This window comes from Colossoma macropomum, unplaced genomic scaffold, assembly GCF_904425465.1.
Source record: "Colossoma macropomum unplaced genomic scaffold, Colossoma_macropomum, whole genome shotgun sequence".
Taxonomy (NCBI): Eukaryota; Metazoa; Chordata; class Actinopteri; order Characiformes; family Serrasalmidae; genus Colossoma; species Colossoma macropomum.
Window position 1 is genome coordinate 19,883,579 of NW_023494795.1, and position 24,910 is coordinate 19,908,488.

The 24,910-nt window shown below is 40.4% G+C and overlaps 1 protein-coding gene across 1 annotated transcript; it reads right to left on the reverse strand.

Moving 5' to 3' along the window:
• Nucleotides 1-17,377: 17,377 nt before the first annotated feature.
• On the reverse strand, nucleotides 17,378-23,959 carry trib2 (tribbles pseudokinase 2). The gene is made up of 3 exons (XM_036581755.1): nucleotides 22,616-23,959; nucleotides 21,279-21,571; nucleotides 17,378-19,580 (listed from the first exon to the last, which is right to left on the reverse strand). The coding sequence occupies exons 1-3, from the start codon at nucleotides 22,883-22,885 to the stop codon at nucleotides 19,109-19,111; spliced, it is 1,035 nt and encodes a 344-aa protein (XP_036437648.1). The 5' UTR covers nucleotides 22,886-23,959; the 3' UTR covers nucleotides 17,378-19,108.
• Between the last annotated feature and the right edge of the window lie 951 nt (nucleotides 23,960-24,910).

Genomic DNA, 24,910 nt, shown 5'->3' on the forward strand with positions numbered 1-24,910 from the left:
TCAGGCTTAGCTAGCTCCAGGGCCCAAGGGGATGCGGTACACTGCGTTCCATTGGGCTTCAACTGACCCAAACATGTTTTTACACCTGACCCTAGCAAGCATTCAGGGGGGCTTAAGCACAGAGTGAGAATGTGACAGTGTTTTTCTTTGCGCGTTACTCAGATGGAGAATCGTTTAAAGGAAAATGATGCACCAGTGCCCAACAAGTCAATTGCAGTCAATAAGTGCAACCTCATGAATTGTGTGTAATAAAAAACAATAAAAAAACAACACCAAAACTGTTCATATGGGGGAGTTATTTAAGTTATTTCAGTTTAATAATTGGGATGACCTTGTTGCCCTTGTTATAGGCCCCATTGGAGGAAATGAGGCCAGGGCTCTACAAGGCTGAGAGAGAGAGAGAGAGAGAGGAGAGAGAGAGAGAGAGAGAGATCCAAACAACACCTAAATTGCTGACCCCCATATGAGCACAGGCCATTCCACCGTGGCAAACAGGTCCAGGTAATTGCCCCCTGGGGAAGATGAGGTTGAGCATCTCACCTGCATATGCTGAAGCTCCATGCATCAGTACACTGAAAAAAATAATGGCCTGCATGCATTGAAATATGTACATTATTTCCACATTAATAATGAATTCAACATCAACACAAATTTGTCTTTTAGTTTGTTTATTTATGGCCATCACACACTGGAAAGCAACTCCACAATGATGGAGCACCATCACTAATACCTTTGGGATGAGCTGGAGAAGTGTTTGCGACCCAGAACTGATCATCCAACACCAGTACCTGACTTCACTAATGCTCTTGTGGCTGAATGCAATACGACCCTCACAGCAGTGTTCCAACATCTAGTGTAAAGCCTTTCCAGAAGAGTAGAGGCTGTTACTGCAACAAAGAAGGATAAGCTCCCTTTTAATACCCTTGTTTTCAGAAGAAACACTGGATAAGCAGGTGCATACAGAGTACCTGTTAAACACTGTTTCTGAACTGCCTTGACTTATTTTAAGCTCATGAATGTGAGCTAATGTGAATCTAATTTCCAGGCTGACAGGAGAGACACTTTGTTCCTCTTTCTAACCCAGCAGCTCTCTGAGCTCATAGCGGGTCACAAAGGTGCTCGGTATGTGGTGAGCAGTTGTGAATCTAATTCACAGGCAGTGGTTCTTGTCCTTGAAGGAGACTCTTGAGTTGTGCGGAGCTCCACTAATTGCCACACAGATGGTAAAATATCCAAGTCACTTTGAATAGGCATACTTGCAGACAAGCTTTACAAAGAAGCAAAGTCTGACAGACTCTTTAGTGAAAAGTTGAAAAATCGAATTTACCTGATTTCCCACCGACCCCAAATGCAATTGTTCAGCCAAGACATGACTGGAGTCTAACATTTGCTTATTTAGTTTTGAACTGCAGATACAAAGCTAGTGTTGTCAGCTAGCTAGTTAACAAACACTGGAAGCAAATGCTAGAAGCATCCCAAAGCTGGACCCACCTCTTAGCATGAAGCTTAAGTAAACTTCTTGTTTGAATGTTTAATTATTATAGTTTTATACCAGAAAAATGAGCTGAAGCAGTACGAAGTAGCACATATTTAACTCATTGACAAGCCAGCAAACATTAAAACTTTGCTCCTTTCAGGTTAATTTACTTGTATTTCACAATATCCTGACGACAAAAGCCATGTTCACTTTACACAACAGTTTGTAGCAGACAGTGTCAGAGGCAGTAACCCAGAAAAGTGTCTCTAACAGTGGCTCTAAATGCTGTTAAGGTTAGCTACAGCAGCTGTACAAACACTCCTCTGCAGGGCAAGTATGACCTAACGGCTGTAGTTAACCATCAGTACTTCAGTGTATTTAGCAGTGATCAGTAATGATTTCTTCAAAACTACCTTTTATAATAACTTTGACTCAGTGCAACACTCATGACCTGTTTTTGCATTGCTAAAGAAAACCGTTGTAACACTTGGAAGAGCTTCACTGGCATCAAGGTCGATTATGATTGGCTTACGACTTAACAGGTTTTATTTGATTGGCCGAACTGGGCATTGCGCTTTTCAACAGCAGAGGATTGTCATCTCCCCCTACATTAGAGAATCTCTGGTATTTCTGAGCTAACACTTCATACCTGCATTGTGACGTTTTACAACACGCTCCTGGAGTACATCCTCCCAGAGTATAAAGGTGCAATAGTCCTGAAAACCAGGACGTTATGTAGATGACAATGTAGTTCCAATTTTGGCTTAAACATATAAATAATGTCTGTCCATGTTGTTTACCATATTCCTTTTTTTTTCAAAACAAGTTTTTGTAGCTTATTGAAGTGCTTTGAAGCAAATACATGAAAAATTTGGCATGCATTTCTGAAAATGGGTTTGGTGACTATTAGCATTTAACCCAGCAGCTCTTCTTCTAAACTAAAGAAGCCAAACTTGAGAGCGTTATGAAGCAAAATAGCCCTCGAAGAAAACTTACTTTTTAAGATTGACTAATATTCTACTATTATCAACCTTACATACAAACAGTCAGAAGACACGTGTAGGTTCACTGGTCATTTTGGATAGCAAATAAGTGGCTATATTTGCATAGACATTGTGATCCGTGTTCCTATCACCACCATTTTAAAGAAAATTTGAAATGATAAATTTCTCTACAGTGAGACATTTTATATCAAACTGTATGCAGTGACTTTGTTTACATCACAAAAATGAAATTATGCAGAAATCTTAAAAAAATTTGTGGAATTCCCCTTTACAAATAAAGGTTCCTTATTATCGCTTATCCTTCTGGGTCGCGGGGGGTGTTGGAGCCTATCCCAGCAGTCATTGGTCATTGGAAACATCCTGGACAGGTTGCCAGTCCATTGCAGGACAGACACACAGACATATACACTCACACTCACACCTAGGGGAGGATCTAGCATGTCCAATTGACCTGACTGCAATCCCATGCAGACATAGGGAGAACATGCAAACTCCACACAGGGAACCTATGTGGTTCTTCTTATGGCATCTTTCCGAAGGACCCCTTTCAGCACCTTTATTTTAAGAGTATATATGCATTCAGGACCAGAAAACAGTGAGGGATGTTGTCTCAGAAACAAATGAAGGCAGTCTCCTAATGACAAATAACAAATACTCTGATGTATATTTATTTACCTTAATGTATATTTACTCATACTGAATACACAATTTTATTAATAGACAACAACACCACTGTATGTCATCAGTTTTATCATTTGTACAAGGCCTCCACTGTGGGAGCTAATGTTGCAACTTCTTTTGTAATTTCAGTCATGGACAGTGTAGTACAGGAGGTTTTATCCATAATAATCATCAGGCAAAAATGGCAAAGGTTGGCAGATGCATCCTCTGGTGTATACAAAGCTGCCATTTCCAAAACTATTGACAGACCTTTCCAAAATGATTGACAAATCTTGTTGGTATAGTGTATTTGATATTGCACATGGCAGTTACCGCCCTGGTGACTATGCTATACCAGTAAGTGCCCTTGGGCAAGACTCTTAATGCAATCTGCCTGTCTCTGTAACATGATTACATTGTAAATTGATCTGGATATGAGCGCCTCCCAAATGCATAAATCTTTCTTAAAAAGTCTTTCCAGTACTACTTTACTACACTCTTAAAAATAAGGTTCTAAAATGGTTCTTAGCTTGTATGCACAGGGTTAGGCAAATCCTTTAACTGGTATAAATACTTTACATGAATTGACGGTTCTTTAAACTTTAAGAATTCTTCACACTCACACATCTCATTTACAAAAACAGTTCTTTAAAGAACCATCAATTTTAGGGATGTTCTTCTGTGACATCACTCCAGGGAATCCTTTCTGACCCCTTTCATTTTTCAGAGCGTAAGCACTAAAACTGGTACACAGTAAAGATGGAGAGAAGCACCCTGTTCTTACCTCCCCATGAAAATTTTGCCAGCCATGTCCTCGAAGACTGAAGGACGCAGCAATAAATAGTATGTGGCACTGCTGGAATTTGATCCTGAATCCCAGTAGCATGGGCTCATCACCCCTGCACTATCACAGAGAGCGCCCAGAGGGAGGGAATGAACGGCTCATTTAAAATTGACCCCCGCACTGAATTAGAGAGTCCTTCACAGGAAAGGCATTATTAGACACTATGCCATTACCCCCCTCTGTGCTAAAAACTAGTAATGGTGGAAATGGCTTTACAACCTAATTTTCTATTGGACAGTTGATTTGCTGGAGACGTTCTAGCTTAAATATATGACAAAGTATAATAATGTAAGTAGTGCATATGAAAGTGCTGAAGGCAAGTCAACCTCGTGCTACTCTCATTAATGTATTATGACAACTTGAACCATGTGAAATCAATAAATTGACAGACGGAAAATTTTCTGTGACAGAAAATCACAGTTGTAACAAAACCATTTATATCTGAAATGGTAATTTGCAGCGGCGGGCCATGACAATTAGAGCCAGGCCTTCAGTTTGGCCATAAATGTCTAAACTTGGTTAAAAAGGAAGACGCAAATCTATGTAAAGCAGTGTTTAATGCTAAAACCACTGGTGCTTGATTTTGAGTGAAAGTAGGGGTCGAATGAGGGCATTAACTGATGCTAAAATGTGTGAACTATCAAACGTTAGCCAGTTATAATCATTTATGCATGCATGGGTTTAATGTTATAGGATTATAATAAGACCAGTGCTATTTTTTTTTGTTTACAACAAGTTTCCTGTTGCAAATAAGACATAACTTCAACACAGTCAAAATCTCTAAAAAAAAAATCGAAAATTATTTCAACATGAAAAGTCAAAATCTTGAGAAAATAAGATTATCTCGACATGATAAGTCAAAATATCAAGAAAATAAGCCATTATTTCAACATAATGAGTCAAAACATCAAGAAAATAAATAATTCAACACAATCAGTTGAATTCTCGAGAGTGTAACACATTATTTCAACATAGTCAGTAAAAGCTTGAGAACATATGACATTATTTTAACATTATCAATCAAAATACTGAGAAAATATGACATTTAGTCATCAAAATCAGTAAAAATCTTGAGGGAAAATGACATTATTTCAACATAATCAGTAAAAATCTTGTTTCAATAAAAATCTTAATAAAAAGTCTTCATAAAAATGCTGAAACTGAGAAATTTTCTTGTTTTTTGAAAAATATATGCCCATTTTAAATTTGATGCCAACTACTCATTCCAAAAACTTTGGGACAGGGGCCTGTTTACCATTGTCTTTCATCACCTCTTCTTTTAACAACACTGTAAGAGTTCAGGACCTGAGGAGACCGACTGCTGTAGTTTTGAAAGTGAAATGTTTTCCATTCTTGTTTGATATAATATCAAACAGGTCAATATAACTTGGTATTAAGTTTCTTCTAGCTACCTACATTCAGAGTAGAGCTCAGGGAGATAAGAGGGGTATGGACAAAAACCTGCTCAATGCTACTGTCAGTTTGGTTTAGCACGAGTGCATGTCTGTGGCTGAATCTTAAATGGCTCCTTGCTCTCTATGTAGTGCTCTGTCATTAACTAGAACTTCGACATCCAAATAAATGCTAGATAGCTTTGAATGAACAAAAGAGCTTTCATTTAGACATATAATGCACTGTTTATGTGTAGAAGCTGTTTTTTGACCTACATAATGCACACTACATAGGGAGTAGAAAGCCATTTGAGATTGGGCTTATTTTTTGCCCATCTTTGTTCATGCTATTGACATTGTAGCACCCATGCAGGCTAAGAATGTGATTTTACACAAAGTAAAACTGCTCAAGTAGATAATCACACCTCAAAGCTATATGTTTTCACTGGCAAGTAGGATAGCACACCAACCAAGCAGGGAAAAGTACAAAATACACATATAATTACTATTGGGGGATATTACTGTTTTGTTCCTGAAGTCCCAACCAATGGGAGAGCTTGCTTGGCTGTATCTACCTACATACCACAGAGAAAAAATCCTGATTGGATAATTTCATTTGGATGTTTCAAGAATTCAGCTTTCTTGTTCTTAACCAAACTAACAATGATATAAAGTATTATTACAATACTTGCAGGGTTTAACCCCTTAAAATCCCAGACCTATTACATATTAAGGTTTATTACTCAGTAACTTCACTGGAAACTAGTTGAGCTATTCTTATGTAGTAGAAGTGTGTAATAAATCTTTGGCCATGTTAGGGGTTAAATAAGCATGATTATTGTATTAAATAGAAATGAACTAAAATTGCATAATTTTTTTTATTTCACTGAAATTATTAGGCCTTCTTTGAAGACATAAGACCTAAGGGTTCCCCTCTGGTCATTTTACAACACTTTTAATGTAACATATGTCATTTTAGAGTATTTCTTTTGACCTATTCGTCATGAAATGTTCACACAGTGTAAATTGCTGGGGTTTTCAAATAGTGTAAAAAAATTGTCAACTGAAAAATTCAAACTGCAGAGTTTGGACACAATGAAATATTAACCAGGCAACCAATCAGCTTGAGCTTTCAGATTGATAAATGCTCTCTATCTCGTTCTCAGTAGATCTGGAGAGAAAAACCAGGGGAGCCTGAATGTCTAGCACGACTATGGCCCTTTAGTGTTGGTCCTTAAGGATACATTCCAAGAAAGCGTCATGTGAATGGCCACTAATGGAGGTCTTTTGGAAAGTGGTTGGAGAATGGACTAGACAACCCCTAATCCTTCACCATGGCTCCACACAGCCTCTCCTGTGCAGCTTGCATCTAATATATGATCAATACAGCAAGTGGGTAGTGTTAGCTGCAATTAGGAGACAATGCACCCCATAGCTATTTTCAGCATTCTTCATCAGTGGGAAAAGGCAACAGGGGGGATAATTGGGTATTGACGAAAGAGTGTGAGAGGCCTAAGACAGCACACACACACTCGCTCACCAATTTACTGTCATCATGAGGCTTCAATAATACTGTTCACTGACCATATAATTGACCACTTGAGTAGCAAAAACAAAGCCATGCCAGCCAAAGTGGTTGCTTTAGATATGGTGAAACAGTTAGTTACCTTCGCTATGTGTGAATGTACCGGAATACATTAGCAGTACTTTATGCCGCAAACCACACATTAAGTTTCATTGCATCACAACTCACAACATGTTTTGTTCACAGAATTAGGAATGTAAGGATGTAGAAATGCACCACAAACTCCTTGTTTCTAAAGTCCACTTAGGTGCACTTTGTAGTTCTACAATTACAGACTGTAGTTCATCTCTTTCTCTGCATACTTTGTCAGCCCCCTTTTTCCCTGTTCTTCAGTGGTCAGGACCCCCCACCCCCACCCCCCATGGACCCTCACAGAGCAGGTATAATTTGGGTGGTAGATCATTCTCAGCACTGCAGTAACACTGACGTGGTGGTGGTGCATTAGTGTGTGTTGCGCTGGTCTGAGTGGATCAGACACAGCAGTGCTGCTGAAGTTTTTAAACACCTCAGTGTCACTGCTGGACTGAGAATAGTCCACCAACCAAAAATATCCAGCCAACAGCGTCCTGTGGGCAGTGTCCTGTGACCACTGATGAAGGACTAAAGGATGACCAACACAAACTGTGCAGCAGCAGATGAGCTATCGTCTCTGACTTTACATCTACAAGGTGGACTGACAAGGTAGGAGTGTCTAATAGAGTGGACAGTGAGTGGACACAGTGTTTAAAAACTCCAGCAGCACTGCTGTGTCTGATCCACACCACCACCACTGATCCACTCGTACCAGCACAACACACACTAACACACCACCACCATGTCAGTGTTACTGCAGTGCTGAGAATGATCCACCACCCAAATAATACCTGCTCTGTGAGGGTCCATGGGGGTCCTGACCACTGAAGAACAGGGTAAAAGGGGGCTAACAAAGTATGCAGAGAAGCAGATGGACTACAGTCTGTAATTGTAGAACTACAAAGTGCTTATATAAGCTATGGGAGCTCCAAAAAGAGCTTAAATAATCAATTAGATGGGGTGTCTGAATACTTTTGGATGTAATGTATAAGGAATAAATTCAGTTCTGCATAATAACACATTTCAGTGATATTGGTTTGTCACTTGCAATAAAATTTATTCAGTATTTAAGTTATTTAATTAATTCAGTGAACGTGGTATTAAAGTTACCGATCCAAGGTTGACGATGAATAATTGATTTTCAGTTCTTCTGCCAAAAATTCACATTTCTCATAATGTTAAATTCATCACAGATGTTTGAACATAAAGACTTCAATTTATCCAAATGCCTGTTATAAATTTTATCGAGTCTATCGGTAATAACTCCTTTCATACATAATAAACCCAACTGAAATGATTTAAACATAGCGTGATGTTTCATTCATGTTGGAACATCCAGTAAGCCTACTGTCTATTAGCTCAACCTTCTGTCTCCTCACTTAGTGTTTATGTATGCCATCTACTGGTTAGTCTTGGAACAGGCATTGAAAGGTGTAAGTGAGATGTGTAGCATACTCACAACAACAGAACTGAGCTGAAAAGAAAAAATTAAAACGAAATAAGACAAAAAAAAGCCTAGAACTGAGTAAGTTGGATCAGAATATTAACTAGTTTAACTACTTTACTTAATTGGTTAAATTAGGCAGTGTAAGATCCCCATCCTTCATTTATTTAATTTCCAGTAAATGGCCATTAAGTACAAGTTAATCACTTTTTATTGTCTGGACAAACAAAGAAAACATGTTTAACAGAACATCACACAGAAGCCTCAACAACTAAATATAATATTGAATGTTTCAGTATTTAGTCTGTTCAGACTTTGCCTTTATTACAGCTTTCTACAGGACGATTCACTTGAAAGAGGCCCCGAATATTCTGTAATAACTCTCGGTAGGACGAAGCAATCTGAACGAAACAATGTCCAATGTGCTCCTCTGTATATGGAAAACCTAAGATGCCCCTGCTTCAGAGTGAGGTAGGTGCTGGACAGCCATCGCAACGTTTAACCTCCGTTTGCAACTTCCGGGTGCAGACCCCCGTACCCCTTCATGTGTCTGGCAGAAAAAGGAGATCACTTCCAGTATCGCATGTAATGCAATGGATTACACATATGTCAAGGTATGTAGCGTATTTTTTTTGTTCAGATTGCTGCATCCTAACGGGAGTTGCAACAGAATATTCAGGGCCTCTTTCAAGTGAATCTCCCTGTATTACAGCCATTTGTTTCAGGATACCTCTTTTCAGTTTTTCAAAGAAATCTGCAGGAATATTTTTCAGTCTGAAAAAATTGGTTCAGTTTTTTCCTTTTCACAATCCAAGTAATAACAAACACATTCAGTGATGTTCAGTCCATTGCTATGTGAACAACAGCGGCTTCTTTGTTTGATTTGCAAGTTTTATTTCGTTTTGAATAAAATATTTCCTTTTCTTAGTAACAGCCTGTTGATAGTTATACATTCTTTCAGATCTATAGGGTTGAGTTGTCTTCTCACAGTGGAAGGATGGACAGAAACACCTGTGTATTTTGTCAGATTTGAAACGAGTGGAGCTTGATTTTCTCTTGTCTCTCAAAGATGAAAGCTTTAAGTGCTGTTTATCTGATGCTGACAATTTTGGTGGTCTACCTAAAATATTTTTGACTTTACCCTTCCTTATGCAAATGTATTATCATACATCTGATCTCCTCACAAAAATGAATAACTTGTACTTACTGGTGGTTTTGACTAGACAGCAAATAAATGAAGGATGGTCTCAGACTTCTGTACAGTACTATTCATAGTCCTGCCATGTTAGGAGGTCATGAGTTATTGGTCTGTTATGTAATTGGCAGCTCAACGGTTTCTTGGCCTGTTATGTGTCTTTGGATTACTAGTTTGTGCATAAGAGAATGTGTCAAAGTCAGCTGTGCGGTATATTGTTAAGAAGGAAGAAAGCACTGGAGAGCCTAGCATTTTAAAATAACCTATAGAGGACCACAGCTGTGAATGACTGGATTACATTCAATAGTGAAATAGTGATCAACAACACTAGCCAATATGTAGGCAAAGATGTCTTAAAGAGAGGTACAGTAGACCATCATTAACTCAGAGAATTTACTATCAGGGCATCCGGTCAAGAACAGGAACCTCCAGAACAGAAAGGCTACATTACAGTCAGCTAAAAAAGCATGTTATTTAGGTGGATGAAGATGAATCTGTACCCTACCAGATGGATGAAAAGAGAAAAAGAAACTTTGTACGATACAAATCATATTACCGCAACTTTTGAACACAGAAGCTTGACATGGTGATTGACTGCTGTACAGAAGCGTCCTAACCTCACAGGTGGCGTTCTAGAGGGCAAGAATGTGAAATGTTCTTAACTGGCCAAGTCAGTCTCTCTGACCTGAACACCACAGACATACATTTCACCTGCTGAAGACAAGACAGAAGGCAAAAAGCAGGGACTAAATATTAAAGGCAATACAGGCCAGACAGTGCAAGATGGCCTGATTCCAAAGGATTTGCTGTCATGTACTAAAAGGTATAGCATCATTTAAAGGGGAATTCTGCTTTTTTTTCCTAAATTTCAGCGTATTTCAATCATTGCTGTGTAAACCAGTCATTCAAAGTGTTTTAATGTAAAATGGTGCATTGCAAAGAAAATTACTGATTCAGATTTCCTTTAAAGTGGTAGTAATAGGAACCAGGGGTCATGACACTTACATTTCACATACAGCCATTTTATTTACTATCCGAAATGATCAGTAAACATACATGTGTCTTTAGTTTTTCTATGTTGATAATGGTAAAAGCTTTAGACGTCTGGTTCCCACCACTGTGAACAATTCTGACTAGTTTGTTTCTCTAGAATGGCGCATTTCACACCAAACCACTCTGTGTTGCTTTGTTACTATACTAATTTGATTATGTAGAAATTTAGAATTTGGTGGAAAATTGGTGGAATTGTCATTCATCCATCCATCTTCTAAGCCGCTTGTCCATCTGGGCCATGGAGGGTGCTGGAGCCTATCTCAGCGTTCATTGGGTGGAAGGCAGGAAATACCCGGGACAGATCGCCAGTCTGTCACAGGGCAGACACACAGACATACACGTTCACACACACGTACTGACACCTAGGGACAATTTAGCATTTCCAAATGTCCTGACTGCATGTCTTTGGACTGTGGGAGGAAACCAGAGCACCCGGAGGAAACCAGTGCAGACATGGGGAGAACATGCAAACTCCACACAGAAAGGAGTGGAATTCCCAATGTAGATATAAATATTATTGAGTTAAAGCTGATGTTGTACACTTTAACATCACATTCGTTTTTTTCAATTCCAGTGTGCTGAAGTACAGAGTCAGAACAACACAGAATGTTTCACTCTCCCATAACTTATAGAAGCACTGTAGCTCCCTCCACACAGTGGGGTACAGCAGGGAGAATGTGTATGTGGCATTTGGCTTGGTCCAGTGCCTGCTCTCAGTGTGCCTGGGAAACCCACAGACCCGCTCATACCTCCTACTGCCGTAACCAGGGATTCCACCAGGCCAAGCAATTAGGAGAGTGAGCTCCATGCCACTGTCAGTGCCAGTTACATAACTGAAACTTCACTCTAATTGACCTGCTTGGTTAAAGCAGCAGACCATGTTGCTTTGTTCCACATGAGACACTCTGGCTTTATTGAAACGCGGGATTAGAAGTACAAAAGTAGCATTAAATTAAGATGTAAGACAGCAGCAAAGATGTGGATCAGCCCACGCTTTGTTTGGACTTGAAACAAAGGATCGGGTGTGGATACCAAATGAAATGTTAGCACTGGCCTGCTTCCTGAACATGGTTTGAGGAGCTTCTGTTTTTGGCATGAGGAGGGAGACGATTAAAAAAAGAAGAAGAGAAGAAAGATAAATAAACATTGAGGGACCCCAGCAGCAGGGAAGGATCATCATCATCATCCCATAACCAGCAGTTATGGCCTGCTGTGCTCTCACAGCCTCCAAATGTTTCCGAGCTCAGCAAACATCATTAAATACTGAGAGCAAGCATTCGTTCAGCCAACACACTGTATCCACAAGCAGTGTCTCCTACTGCAGAAATTAAACCTAATTTTATGCACCGCTATGAATAACACATAAACACAGATTGGTGTGGATCCCTTCTTGTTCTATTCTGAACGTCGTTTGAATTTTCAGATGTGCTCTATTAGCATGTAATTTAGCACACTAATAATGAATCATTAATCATCATGGTATGGGGAAGCATAGCAGACCTCAGACTTCACTTCACCACAGTAAAGTCTTTCAGAGAAACTAAAATGCATAATGCAATACAACAAAATGGAACATAGCCATAATTTCCACACTGTGCTACACGGCACAGTTGCACTACATTTGTAAGTTTCTGAAATCAAGAGTATTAATTAGGACTTTCCCCCTCACACCTTTCTTGCTGTAGTAACAGTCTCTACTCTTCAGGGAAAGTTTTACACTAGATTGCTTTAAGGATTTGAGTGCATTCAGCCAAAACAGCATTAGTGAGGCTGGATGATTAGTAGTGATGTTATGATTCATTGTTTTTTCAATGCATCGATTATAATTCCTTCTGATGTAACTGCACTGAACAGAAAAGGGAAACAATAATACAGAATTGTTTGTACTGGTCAAAAATCTATTTCAAATGCCAAAAATTAAATGACTCGTGATGTATTAACAAAATAAACATGTTTACGCTTCATATATGACCTTGTGTGCTACACGATAATCCATTTTCCTCCAACTTCAGTGCTTTTACAGCGTGTGAGTGGCTCGGCATTCACAAGGTAACCATGAGTGCGAATGACTGAGGAAACAGAGCAAATTTTGCTGATTATAAATAAAGAAACAACAGGTATCTAGCTTGGCTTTAGTTTAATTTTATCAGACTTTGACAAGCCATCACTCCATATGTGGACACTCTACAGAGTAGTTAGCAGATCACACAGTGCGGATACACATAGAAAGTAGTGAAGTTATCTGCTTAGCTAAGCACTGATGCACAGTTGCACTACAATTCAATCCATGTGCTTCATGCTTCCCCAGTCACACTGAGATTTAGCCTATATAGCCTGATATGGTATCGATGAGAGTGAAGAATGACAGAGGTGACGCTGCAGTGACCATGGCACTACATGACATGTATGAAACTCAAACTGTGTAGTGCATCAAACTGAATGAGGTTGTTCCTATTTTACCAAAAATGATCCAAAATTAATCAAAAACCAATTAACCATTAATCTAATCGATTCACTGTCACCTCAAAGATTGACACTCCTAATGGTTAGGTCTGGATAACAAATGCCACTCTAATTCTTCCCAAATATATTGGATGGAACTCCATCACTCCAGAGAATGCAATTCAACTGCTCCACAGCCCATACTGGGGGGCTTTATATACCTTTAGCTGACACTTGGTATTGGGCATGGAGATCTTAGGCTTATGTGTGGCTACTCCAGAGTGTCCCATTCCATTGGCAGTGCTTTTCTATGGAGATTACACAAACAATGTGTGAGGAACTGAAGACCTGTGTCAGTAATAAGTGCACCCTAAAGTAGCTGAATTCACCAGCTAATGCATAAACACAGACTGGCACCCCTTCCTGTTCCAGTCTAAATGTCATTTGAATTTTAAGAAGTGCTCTAGTAGCATGTAATTTAGCACGCTAATAATGAAGCATTAATCATCGTGTTATGAGGAAGTCAGCACAGCTGGCCTTTGAACGGCAATTTCACTACAGCGAGGTGATTCCCTCAGTCTTTCAAATTAAACCAAAATGGACAAGATAATAACCCACAGCAGAGCACAGTAATGATTTCTATGTTATGACTCTGCATGGTGTGTTCACAAGTCTGCATTTTCTCATTTGTATAAATCTACAGCTTTTTTAAAGTTTTGCATGTTACATATTACACATATATATACGCTTTCAACAAATCTCTGGTCAAAACATGAGACAAAACAGGAAAAATAGTGGCTCTACTGCAGCTGTGAAGTGGGTGTGCATAAAATGCCATGTTGTCAGTGGGTGTGCCTTGTAGTAATTTAGAGCTTCCTCTAGTTCAGGCAACTGCCTATTTATGAGTGGGACAGGAAACGTATGTGTGCACCAGCACATGTGTGTGTGGTAGCTCAGAAAGGTAATGCTGTTTTGCGAATTCAGTTTGCAGCAAAGAAAAGCTGAGTATTCAGTTCCAGCAGAGGAGCAATGCCCTTGCTAAGGCCTCTTTCTATCCATTTAATCATTTAGCTGTAGTCTGTCCTTGCTGCTCTGTCAGCCTTGTCGCTTCGTGATTGCATCTAACCCATAGTGGATGCCTGAGGAAGTGGCCCAAAACTGAGTGGGCCTGAGAGGAAATGTCACTGTAAACGTCTTCAAACAAACCCAAAAGTAAAAAAGACAGTTTTTGAGTCTTAGTAAAGCTCTTTGAACAGACACAAAGGAAATGCTACACTGTTTTTCTCTTATAAATTAAACTCGTATCTGAAACTATGGGACATTAATATAAAGAAAGGCACATTTTAGCCTGAGGTCTATGCTGCTTTTAAGTTTAAAGGGGTCCTAAAGGGGTCCTATATTTTTCTTGTTTTTTAGTTTCTTGCCTGGGGTCTGCTTATGATGATTGTATGGATTTATCCACAGTTTTCATTTTCACATGACCATTTTTCAACATCTCTTTATCCTTTGATTTATTAAACAGGCTATTTTTTGTTCTTGAAAACTGATATATGTAAATGAGATCTGCTCTGATTGGCTGTCCTGTATTTCTCCTTATTCAAAAAAGGATACAGGTGGAAACATTCCTTATAACTTCAGCGTGAATAGGTGGAGCAAAACTGCTGTGGATTGAATACGCAGATATATGTAACTGGTTGGTTTTATCACATCACAAAAACAATGAATTCAAGGCCACATATGGTGTGTATGGATTTGGGAGGGAATCGTGTATTTTAAAACCATAACACTGTTTACATTCTGCAAATCTTTCATTTGAAATAAGTAAGAAAAATCATGTTTTTCATGAAATTTTCCCTATTATTATGCGGTAAACCCATTTTTCTGCATACTGAATTTGAAGTACTTTTATTGTTATTTAAGGAAAATGTGATATTCTTTACAAATAATACTCTCCTATTCTATGTGAAAATGTTTCACATGATAAGGTGTCCTCCTCATCCACCAGAGGGCAGACTAAGAACAAGGATTCCACCATTCATGGCATCCATAGCCCATTCTGCCCCCGCTAGGAGGAAGGAGGGTAATCATCAGCAGCCTGCTTTATAATGACTTCAACTGTGTGATGTTCACTTTGGGCCCAGCAGGGTCTTAAATATCAGGCAGCAAAGAGATGAATCATCTAAATGGTGATATCAAGTAAACGGGTGTGGATTCGCATCCCTGTTGAGAGAATGCATGTATGCAAATTCAATTGCTCAGGTGGTAAACATTAAAATGTGCTGCAAGGGGAAAAAGGACAGAAAACAACAAATCATCATAGCATTCAGTACCCAATCCTTCATCCTTTCTCTGCCTCGGGTGGAGGATGTTTTGCAACAAAGCACATTTATATCATCTCTGACCTACAGTTCATGCTGAATTCTGTCTACACCCTGTATGATCACATGGACTAAAATAAGCGAACTACAGGGAGGTTGATGTAGAGGTCAGTGGTACAACAGACACACATACGGTTTGGAGGGCCTGGACAAATCAGTGGGTTTTGACAGAGCGAAATGAAGAGCTCACTGGTGCACTCTGCCAGATGCTGTGGCGGGGGCACATCTGGCACAACAAATGTAAAAAGCTATTTCAGGAATCACAGAGCAGGATAACTGCAAATACCAAGCTAACATGCTCCCTCACTGTTTGGGATAAAAGACATTTATGCGTGTGTGTGTGTGTGTGTGTGTGTGTGTGTGTATATATATATATATATATATATATATATATATATATATATATATAAGTTATGTGAATAAAATATACTGTTTTTTTCTATGAATTCTATTTAGATTCTTTTTTGTGTAAAGTTATCTACCTTGAGATCTGATCTCCACTTTCCACTACTGAAATGTGGTGAGGAATTCTGATATTAATTTTATTATAACTCTCAGTGCTATACAGCTACACAGCTTTCTCAGTCATTTTAGACATTTTAGAATCGTTCTAGACACTTTAGAAATTTCTTAGCTTTTACTTCCAGCTTCCCAGCTGTCCTACAAATTGTTTGAAACCTGTAAAATTGCACAGGACTTGCATATTAGGATGATTTAAAAGTTATTTACAACTGTATAGGTTTTACACTATTGAAAAATATTGATTGCAATGTGGTAGCATTCACGGCTGTCCAGAAAAAAAATATGTCCAAATTCTGTCGTTTTTTAAATATTTCTTTTATACATTGACCATTGCAGCTGTCCCTTATATCATGTCAAGATTTCATGATGAATGAACCAGTAGAAATGCCCTAAAATCTTTTGGAATAAAACTTCTTTACATTAACTTTTTCGCTTTTTTGTTATTTTGGAGAAACTTATTTTTCTTTGGACAGTAGTGATTTTATATATGTAGTCATATGTCATTATATATATGTATGTATGTATGTGTGTGTGTGTGTGTGTGTGTGTGGTCATATGGCATTTTCCAAAAATTGTAAATTTTAGTACACAATTATTAACTATATAGTTGCTGAGTTTAACATGTTGGGAAAAAACTGAACTTTCAATATAACGTGCCATAACTTTTGCACAGGCCATATTTTATATTTTTCTTTTTCTCCTTGGATGTTAAACTCAGCAAATAAACAGTAATTGTGTTGTACAACGTGCAGAAGCGTGCTCTCTAACATCATTATTTATACAGAATGTTAAAAAATATTTCAAATTCTAAACAGAAGTTGGAATATGTCAACAATATTGAAATATATTCCATTTTAATATAAATGATGCCCCAGCCATCATTCCATCCTGCTGCAGATCACATAGAACTACCCCAACACATAAGCCTTAAAATCTTTATCTGCTGGATTATCCCTCGTGGGCTCCAGGCGTACTTAGCAGCTGCCATACCAATGAGATCCAGCACTCAGGGGACGAAATCCTGTATATTATGAATTCAAAGGAAAAAATTCCAGCATCACTGACTGAGAGTTTGGCTCAACAGAATGGAAGACCCAGCATACATGAATCTTAGGGACAAATCTATATGTATGAAAACATACTGGGCCTTTCAGTGAGTACATACCAGCTGCTGTGCATGTTTACTGCAGTGTGTGAAGATGTTTTGTAATACTTTTTGTGCAATGTATAACCAAGCTCATGGTTATTCAGCACCAAGCTTGTATGCCTATTACAGATTAATTCAGTTCTCAGAACAGAGAAAAAGAATATAAAATTTCAGTGTGCAGTTCACAATTTATTTACCGAATAAATTTGGACAAAACACCAAAATCAGTTACATTACAATCAGAGCATCTGAGGCAGATATCCCACCATGCACGCCCCCCCCTTCAAAACAAAACAAAACAAAACAACAAAAAAAAGAACAGAAGAAAATAAAAATCTCCTTCAACATTAGCACCTATCAGCACCAACTAAAGCATGGGCAGTTTTTCCTACCAAAAATGCATATTTTAAAAATAATAATATTAATAATATTAACAATAATAATAAACCTATGCTTACAGAAGCAACTTAGACCTCTTAAGTATTTTTTTTTATAAATTGTTTGCAAGAATTTACTTTCAGAAAAGAAAGGGGGAGGAAAAAAGAAAAGTATTAAAAAAAACAAAACAAAACAAAAAAAAAAACAGCTTCCCCGCCCCCCCGCTAGGCAGGCTATAGCATTCAAAAAGGGCACATGCCGTTGACTAGATACCACGATTTCAAGTAACATTTATATACGACAAAACATGTCCACATGTACCCATTCAGAACATGATCATTTCACAGAACCTACGCAGGCAGTAGAAAATTAACATGAGGTACTGGAGACAGTGTAGTCGTAGTAACATCATTTTACTGTTGTGGAGTCAAAACCTAAATTTAAAAAAAAAGAAAAAAAAATACTATCAGCATAGGTGGCTGTGGGGCACAAATACTGGCACTAAAGTTACATGGTTTCTAAACCTTGGGACAGTCTTTAATGCCTTAACTTCGTAACTGTCCTGTGTCAAAAGTATTGCCTACAATATTTGTGGAAACTGGAACTGAAGAGAAAACCCTGCAAGTATTTTTTTTTAAATATAGTAGTTATTTTAAATTAGAAGAAAAAAAATAATAATTTTCATTCCTGCATAAGAAAGAAAAAATTAAATAGATGCTAGTCTAGAGAGATGGAATGGACCGTTCACCTAGCCTAGGCAAGTCAAGTGCTCGTCACGTTTGGAGGCTCAAGGAGAAAGGTTCCGTTCAGGCTAGAGCAGAAATAAAGCAGCAGTAACATTTGAAGAGAAAAAAGAAATAGCTTAATGCAACACAAAGAGCTGACGTGGTGCAGCTTTACACGAAGGACAGAAACGATGCAAGTTAACATAATTACACAATGAAGGGAAAACAAGCCTGAAGAGAAGAAATTACAAACTTATTTTTGTAATTCTACTGATAGCCGGCACATACATTTTATAGTATAGGCCTATAAGGCTATGAACGAGCAGAATGGTGTAAGTAATATACTTTTAAAAAAATTACAAAGAATAAATATAGATACAGCCAACAAAATGCTTCTGAAGTAAAGTTCGGTATCTGGAGACAATGTCATGTACTTGATGAACAGGAGTGGTTGCACTTTGCCTCATTTTTGTTCTCCTTGGCTGAGGTCTCCTGTGCCGTCGTGTTATTTCTTTTGTAGCTTAATGTGACTCGTACATCTCATGAGCACCACTTAAAATAAAAATAAAAAACTCAAACTAAAGATAGTTGTAAGTCCTGCTACATTACTTAACATTAACATTTGCATTGCCCAGAAGCTCTTGCTGAAGGTGTTCCACACCATCAAGCCAGACCTTTCAGGTTTCTCGATGGAATGAGAGATAGACACCTTTGCAATGAGTGTATTCTGTTAACTTTTCTTTTGTCGTCTAAAACACGTGGCAAAATGTCTGGGTTTTTTTTTGTGCTGCTCAGCTGAAGTACTGCTCCAGCTCCTCCTCCATGTTGGCCTCTGGCACCATCTGGTCCGCGTCCCGCTCTCCTCTGCTGCTGCCTGTTCCAGCTTGGCTGGTGGCAGCCAGGAACCAGGGGTGCTCCAGGATCTCCCGAGAGGTCAGACGTTCAGCCGGCTCGCGCCGGAGGATGCTGCGGATCAGGCAGCGGGCCTTGGGCGTTAACGTCTCGGGGATGCTGAACTGGCCGCGGCGGATCTTGCTGAAGAGCGAACTGGGCTCCACATCGTGGAAGGGGTAGCGCCCGACGAGGATAGTATACAGCATGACGCCTAGACTCCACACATCCGCCGCTTTCCCCGAGTAGCTGCCACTGGCGCTGAGGATCTCCGGGCTTACATAGGCTGGACAGCCATGTTTGTCTGAGAGAGAGTCATCACTTCCTTCCAGGAGGTATGTGTCTTCCAAACTCTCCAACTTAACAAGGCTCCTATGGGAAAACACACACACAAAAAAAAAACACAAAAATGAGAAAAACAACTTGAAAAAAAGTCTTTTCTGTCATTTAGGGAAGATATGTCCACTTACAACTTCTCTTCAGGGCAAACTGTTGTTTAAAGACAGCACAACATATATTGGATGACAAATCCCCATGACAATATGAAGTAATGAAACAAATGACTGCCCCTGGATATTCCCATCAGTATAAGGGACAAAGAGCAGCCTTCTCTCAGGGAAACAATGATCCCTGCTCTGAATTTTAATGAAAGCGGATAGTACAGTAAAATCTATGGGATTCCAAAAGCCATACCTACGCCCTGCAATATGAGACAGGGAACCAGGCATAATCAGTGGAACCTGGAGACATGGGAGAAACAATTCTTTGGAAGACTGAGTACATACTCAAGTATTCAAACATAAAATGGAAAATCCCTGTATTCCTCGCTTTCACTAAATTCAATAAAATTCCCTCATCATTTCTTAACTGAATAAAATGCATGAGCTTTTACGGTGCCTAACCAAACTGTACAGCACTAGTCTAACACTGCAGCCTTTGCATCTTCAGTTGCATTTAACTTTAAAGGATCAGGCATCCAAGTAAGCTGAAAGGTAAAAGTGAGCAGAGCGTGCACTCGCTGAACTGACCCTTTGACCCCTAGCTCCATAGCTGTCCAGCAGCCGAGGGCTGGAGTATAACAGCAGAGCTGCCTGCTGAAAATAATCCTTAAATGACATTCAGTATACGTGACTCACACCTCTACCGCACAGTGGAAAAACCACATACACGTACATGCTGGGTACGAAAAGGACACTGGCTTACATCAGGTTAAAACAGGACAGGTCTCATAAAACTATTTCAATGACTTCTGGATTGCACAAACAGGGCTAGATGTAAATTAAAAGCTACGCCTACAAAAATGTAATGGTGGATCTCCATTGGCATTGCAATTTTCTCCAAGATTAGGCTTATTCCACTGGGAAACCAGACCCTTACATGTTACAACATAATGTTATAAGTGTCCTCTGTGACATAACCGGGTCAGAAACCCAGCAGAGCTCCACAGCAGTCCGCTTTGGGCGAAAGATCAGATTCTGTCTGACTCCCTGTTCCCGTCTTGGTGCGCACTTGGTGTTTCATTTCAGACCAAGGCAGAACTTCCCACCTTGGCCATGTCTATCACTCCAGCCTGCCATCAATCATTAAGGAGGCGTGGCGTTGGCATCCCAGGCTACAGTGCATGGGAACAGTAAGGTCACTGAGCTCACATTTACAGCCATGGTCACACAGGCCCCCCTTCCATGTGCTGTGCCACAGGAAATCTAACTGAGGTGACTCATTTGGCTGAAGGTGCTACTACCGTTTAGCTTAAATGGGAAGACCACCCAAATTGTATGCTGTTATTACATCAGCCTGATATTAGAGGCAAGTAGCTGTGTTTTACATTCCAATTTGCCTAGTCTAGTGGAGTGGAGTGGAGCGAAGGCACTGTCTTCCATATTTAACATAACATTAATAGTGCCCATGCAACATTACCCAAAAGCTCTATTAATGCACAACTATATATTAAACTGGACAAGCAGGCAGAGTACGTACAAATGACAGCAAAACTCACAAGCACTGCATGCTCAGCTACCTTTTACACATAACTATGATGTAATCTCAAAGCATGAAAGCATTTCTCCTTACCTCTCCTCATTCTTAAAGACGAACTTCCTCAGCTTGAGGTCTCTGAGAACCAGGCCATTGTCATGGCAGTGTGCCACGGCCGACACTATCTGATAGAAGAGTCTGGCAGCCTCTTCCTCTCGCAGCTTCTTGCAAGTGCGGACGAACGAGTGCATGTCCCCATGGCTCCTCTCGAAGAACACGTACGCCCGCGTGTCCCCCAGGAGAATCTCCACTATTTGGTTGATGTTCTGGTGGGCACCCAGCACAAAGTAGGCAGCCAGTGACTCTTGATATCGACTGATATCAAATGCCTGGAAAGAGAAACGAGAGCATTTTGCATCCAATCAGACACAGTCATTGATTCGGGGACAATTGGACAGCTAGCTGTGCAAAGTTAGTGCCCTAAGAGGTTCTGGTACCCCTGGAAATTGGTGTGAGAAATGTCGATTACCATGTGACTTTTTCACCTCAAAAGAAGCCTCCGTTTTTAGAAAGACAATGGAGAGTTCAGAGACAAAAGGACTGCAATCCATGCAGCATTGAGAGGCAAGGCATACACCGCTGCAGCAATTTTAAGCCTCCAAAACGGAGATTGATCTTTGATGTTGCTTAGTAACAGACACATAGAACGGGAGGCTGGACAAATAGAGCATGTTGAAGGTGGACATCAGAGGCCCAGTTCTTATCAAGATATAAAGAGGGTAATTTGAGTTACTGCCCACGTCGACCCCTGCATGCACTTTTAATCTGCCTTACAACAACAAAAAAAGTGAGTTCTACTTGCTTAATCTGGTTACTCGTGTATCTGCAGGAATACAGCAGGTATGCAGTTTGATTACTTTTAGAAACAACCACGTTGTGGCAGTCACTTATAGGACATAGAGCCGAGTGCATGGCCACAGCAACTACATCCAGCCTGATCTCTCCTCAGAACACCATGGTAACCTCTGAGTTTGTCCATCGGACACTGTTACTCGCTTCTTTTGTCAACGTTACATGAGGAAACATGATCAACAGAGTCAACAGTGCAGAAGCGAGAGGTGAGAGCTGGCCAAGCGCTTGCTAAGCCTTTCCATTACTCAGACCTTCTCTATTACAAGCACCATAGAATATTCCAACACACATTAAGCAGCTTACTTAGCAGTTTCACTGCATGAAACAGTCTAGATGTGGTTGTACATATTCTCTGAGCCAGGTGTTGCCAGATAACATAATTCAAGCTTCTCAATGACCTTCGAGGTCAGATTTCCTTGGCACAGACCAATATCCCTTAATAGCCCAAAATGACCTTACCACCATCATAGGACCCACAAGACAGTGAAATGACTGTGATCGCAGGGCAGGAATGGGCTTACCTTGCAGACTAGCTCTTCCCCACTGTGCAAGTGGGCGGCCCTGAAAACGTGGTCTCCCTCAAGCGGCTCCAACAAAAGGTAATTTCCAATGCACGAAATGCAGTGAGACGAGTCCGGGGTCTCCGGGGGGCTGGGAGATCCTAAATTGGGGCTGAAGCTCTGGTTCGACTCTGTAGTCCTTAGGCAAGACAACTCCTCAAATTCGTGCGCTTTGTGCCTCGATCTCCCATAACGCGAAATGTTAATGGGATTTGACCTCTGTATGTTCATGAGTGGTAGATGAGAGTTGTCCTAAGGGAGAGGGGGTCGATGTCTGAGTCGGAAGGGGGGGGGTCGAGAGAGGAAACGAACTTGGGCTGCAGATAGAATTTGGCTGCACTACTGCAACAAAAAATGCATAAAGAAAAAGATGAAAATTCCTCGATCTGAGTCACTAATGCCTGTTTGGGGAGGCTTTGGCGCTGCTGTGCCCTAACATTACTCTCTGCTACGAGCCCGAAGTGCGTGCAGTCAGTCTATCAGCGACTGAACAATGTCAGTGCGATTTAACTGAAGCGTGACTACTGTGCGAGCTAAAAGACCACTGCATGAGTGTTAGCGTTTGTTTTTGCTTGGGTTTCGAAAGAGACAGGCGTAATCCTCCACTTACTGCAACAGAAAGTTACCTTGCTCTCTGCAGTCAGTTAGGTTAAGTTATAAGGCCTGAGCTCCAAAGCCGGGTATAATAACGAGTTTTGACTTCAGCTGGCCAGATAGTTAGTTAATTCTGCGATGCAGCTACAGAAGCCACTGGAGCCCGAGTGCAAAATGCTCGAAATGCTGCTGCACACATGCGAGACTGTGTTTTTTCCAGTGTGGAAGGGAAATCACCATGAAATGGCGAAAAGTGCTCGCTAGCAGAAAAGGCAGCTAGCCTGCTAACCGGTGAGTGGGATCAGATTTCCTGAGAAAGAGCTCCGGTTTCCTCCAGCAGCAGCGGCCTTCTTCTCTTTCCACAAATCATTTCCATGCAGCTCTGCTCACCATGCTGTCTGCCCAAAATGGCAAGAGAACCATCCGGATTGCGAGCCTCCCGCAGCTGTTTTGCGTATGTTGTTTTTATTAGGTAGTCGATGCCCTCGACGACTTTTCCTTTTTATTCCTGCGGAATCGCTGGGATTGGAGACGGTGTGAATGCCAGAGGGTGGAAAAAGAAGGGACGGCCGACTCGCCGAGGCCTATCCCTTATTTCAGCAAGACATCCTCTCCCGCGGTGCGCTGCTACTGCTGGCTCGGCTGCTGTGAGTCACGTCCATCGATGGCGAGGAGAGGCGCACATGCCCAGCCAAGCTCAGTGCGGTGCGATGCGGGAGCAAACTGCTCTCGGCTCGCTCTGCTCTCCACGCACACGGCCAGCGCGCTTCCGCCCCGCCCCCGTGACGTCAGAGCCACCCGCTCCAGCCATTGGTTAGGCTCTTTTGACGCTGACGATTCCAGGCTGCACGCGTTGGTCCTCGCGCTGACCGAGTCGTACGTTTACAAATTTTTCAGAAAATTTGTAATATTTAATTTTTTTTTGCGTGAATGATAATTTCTGATTTGTCTAGACCGTGTTGCACAATTATTTAATAATTTTACAGATTTGGTTTTTCTCGTGTTTTTCCAAACAACTTATTTTAATTACCATTCCATTTCTTAAGATTTCAGCACAATCTAATCGTAAACACAGCTTAAATTAACAAACAACAACAATAACAGCAACAAATATCCTTTTAATGGGAGGGGGTGACGCATGTAGGCGCAATTTTGCATGCCAAACACACTGAGCTGCCTGTGAAACACAGAGCTCGCGGCAGCGGACGCCACAATATGAAACCATATGATGGGGCAATGTCTCTAATGCAAATATAGAGTTTTTTTTCTATCCAAAATAAGCAGTAAACCTACACGTGTCTCTGAGTTTTTATGTAATGTTGACAGAGGTAAAATGTAACACACACACACACACACACACACATATATAAATATTATAATAACATATTATTCATTTGCTGTGGCTGGGCTGCTGTAGGTATTATTCTGTGAATTCTGTGAACTGTATGGCTAGAAGTGACTTGCCTGCTATTCCAGCTGCTTAGTTAGTACTGAGTGGTGGTTCTTTCTTGCTGCCTGTTCAGTAAAAGAGTATTCACCTTTAACACGCAAGGCTTCAGATGTCATCTTCTCCACTTGGTGTCAGAAGTGGGATAGCCTCCCCATCCCTCCAGTGGCCTGTAGAGGAATGGACATTTAATAAAATCAAAGGTGGACAGCAGA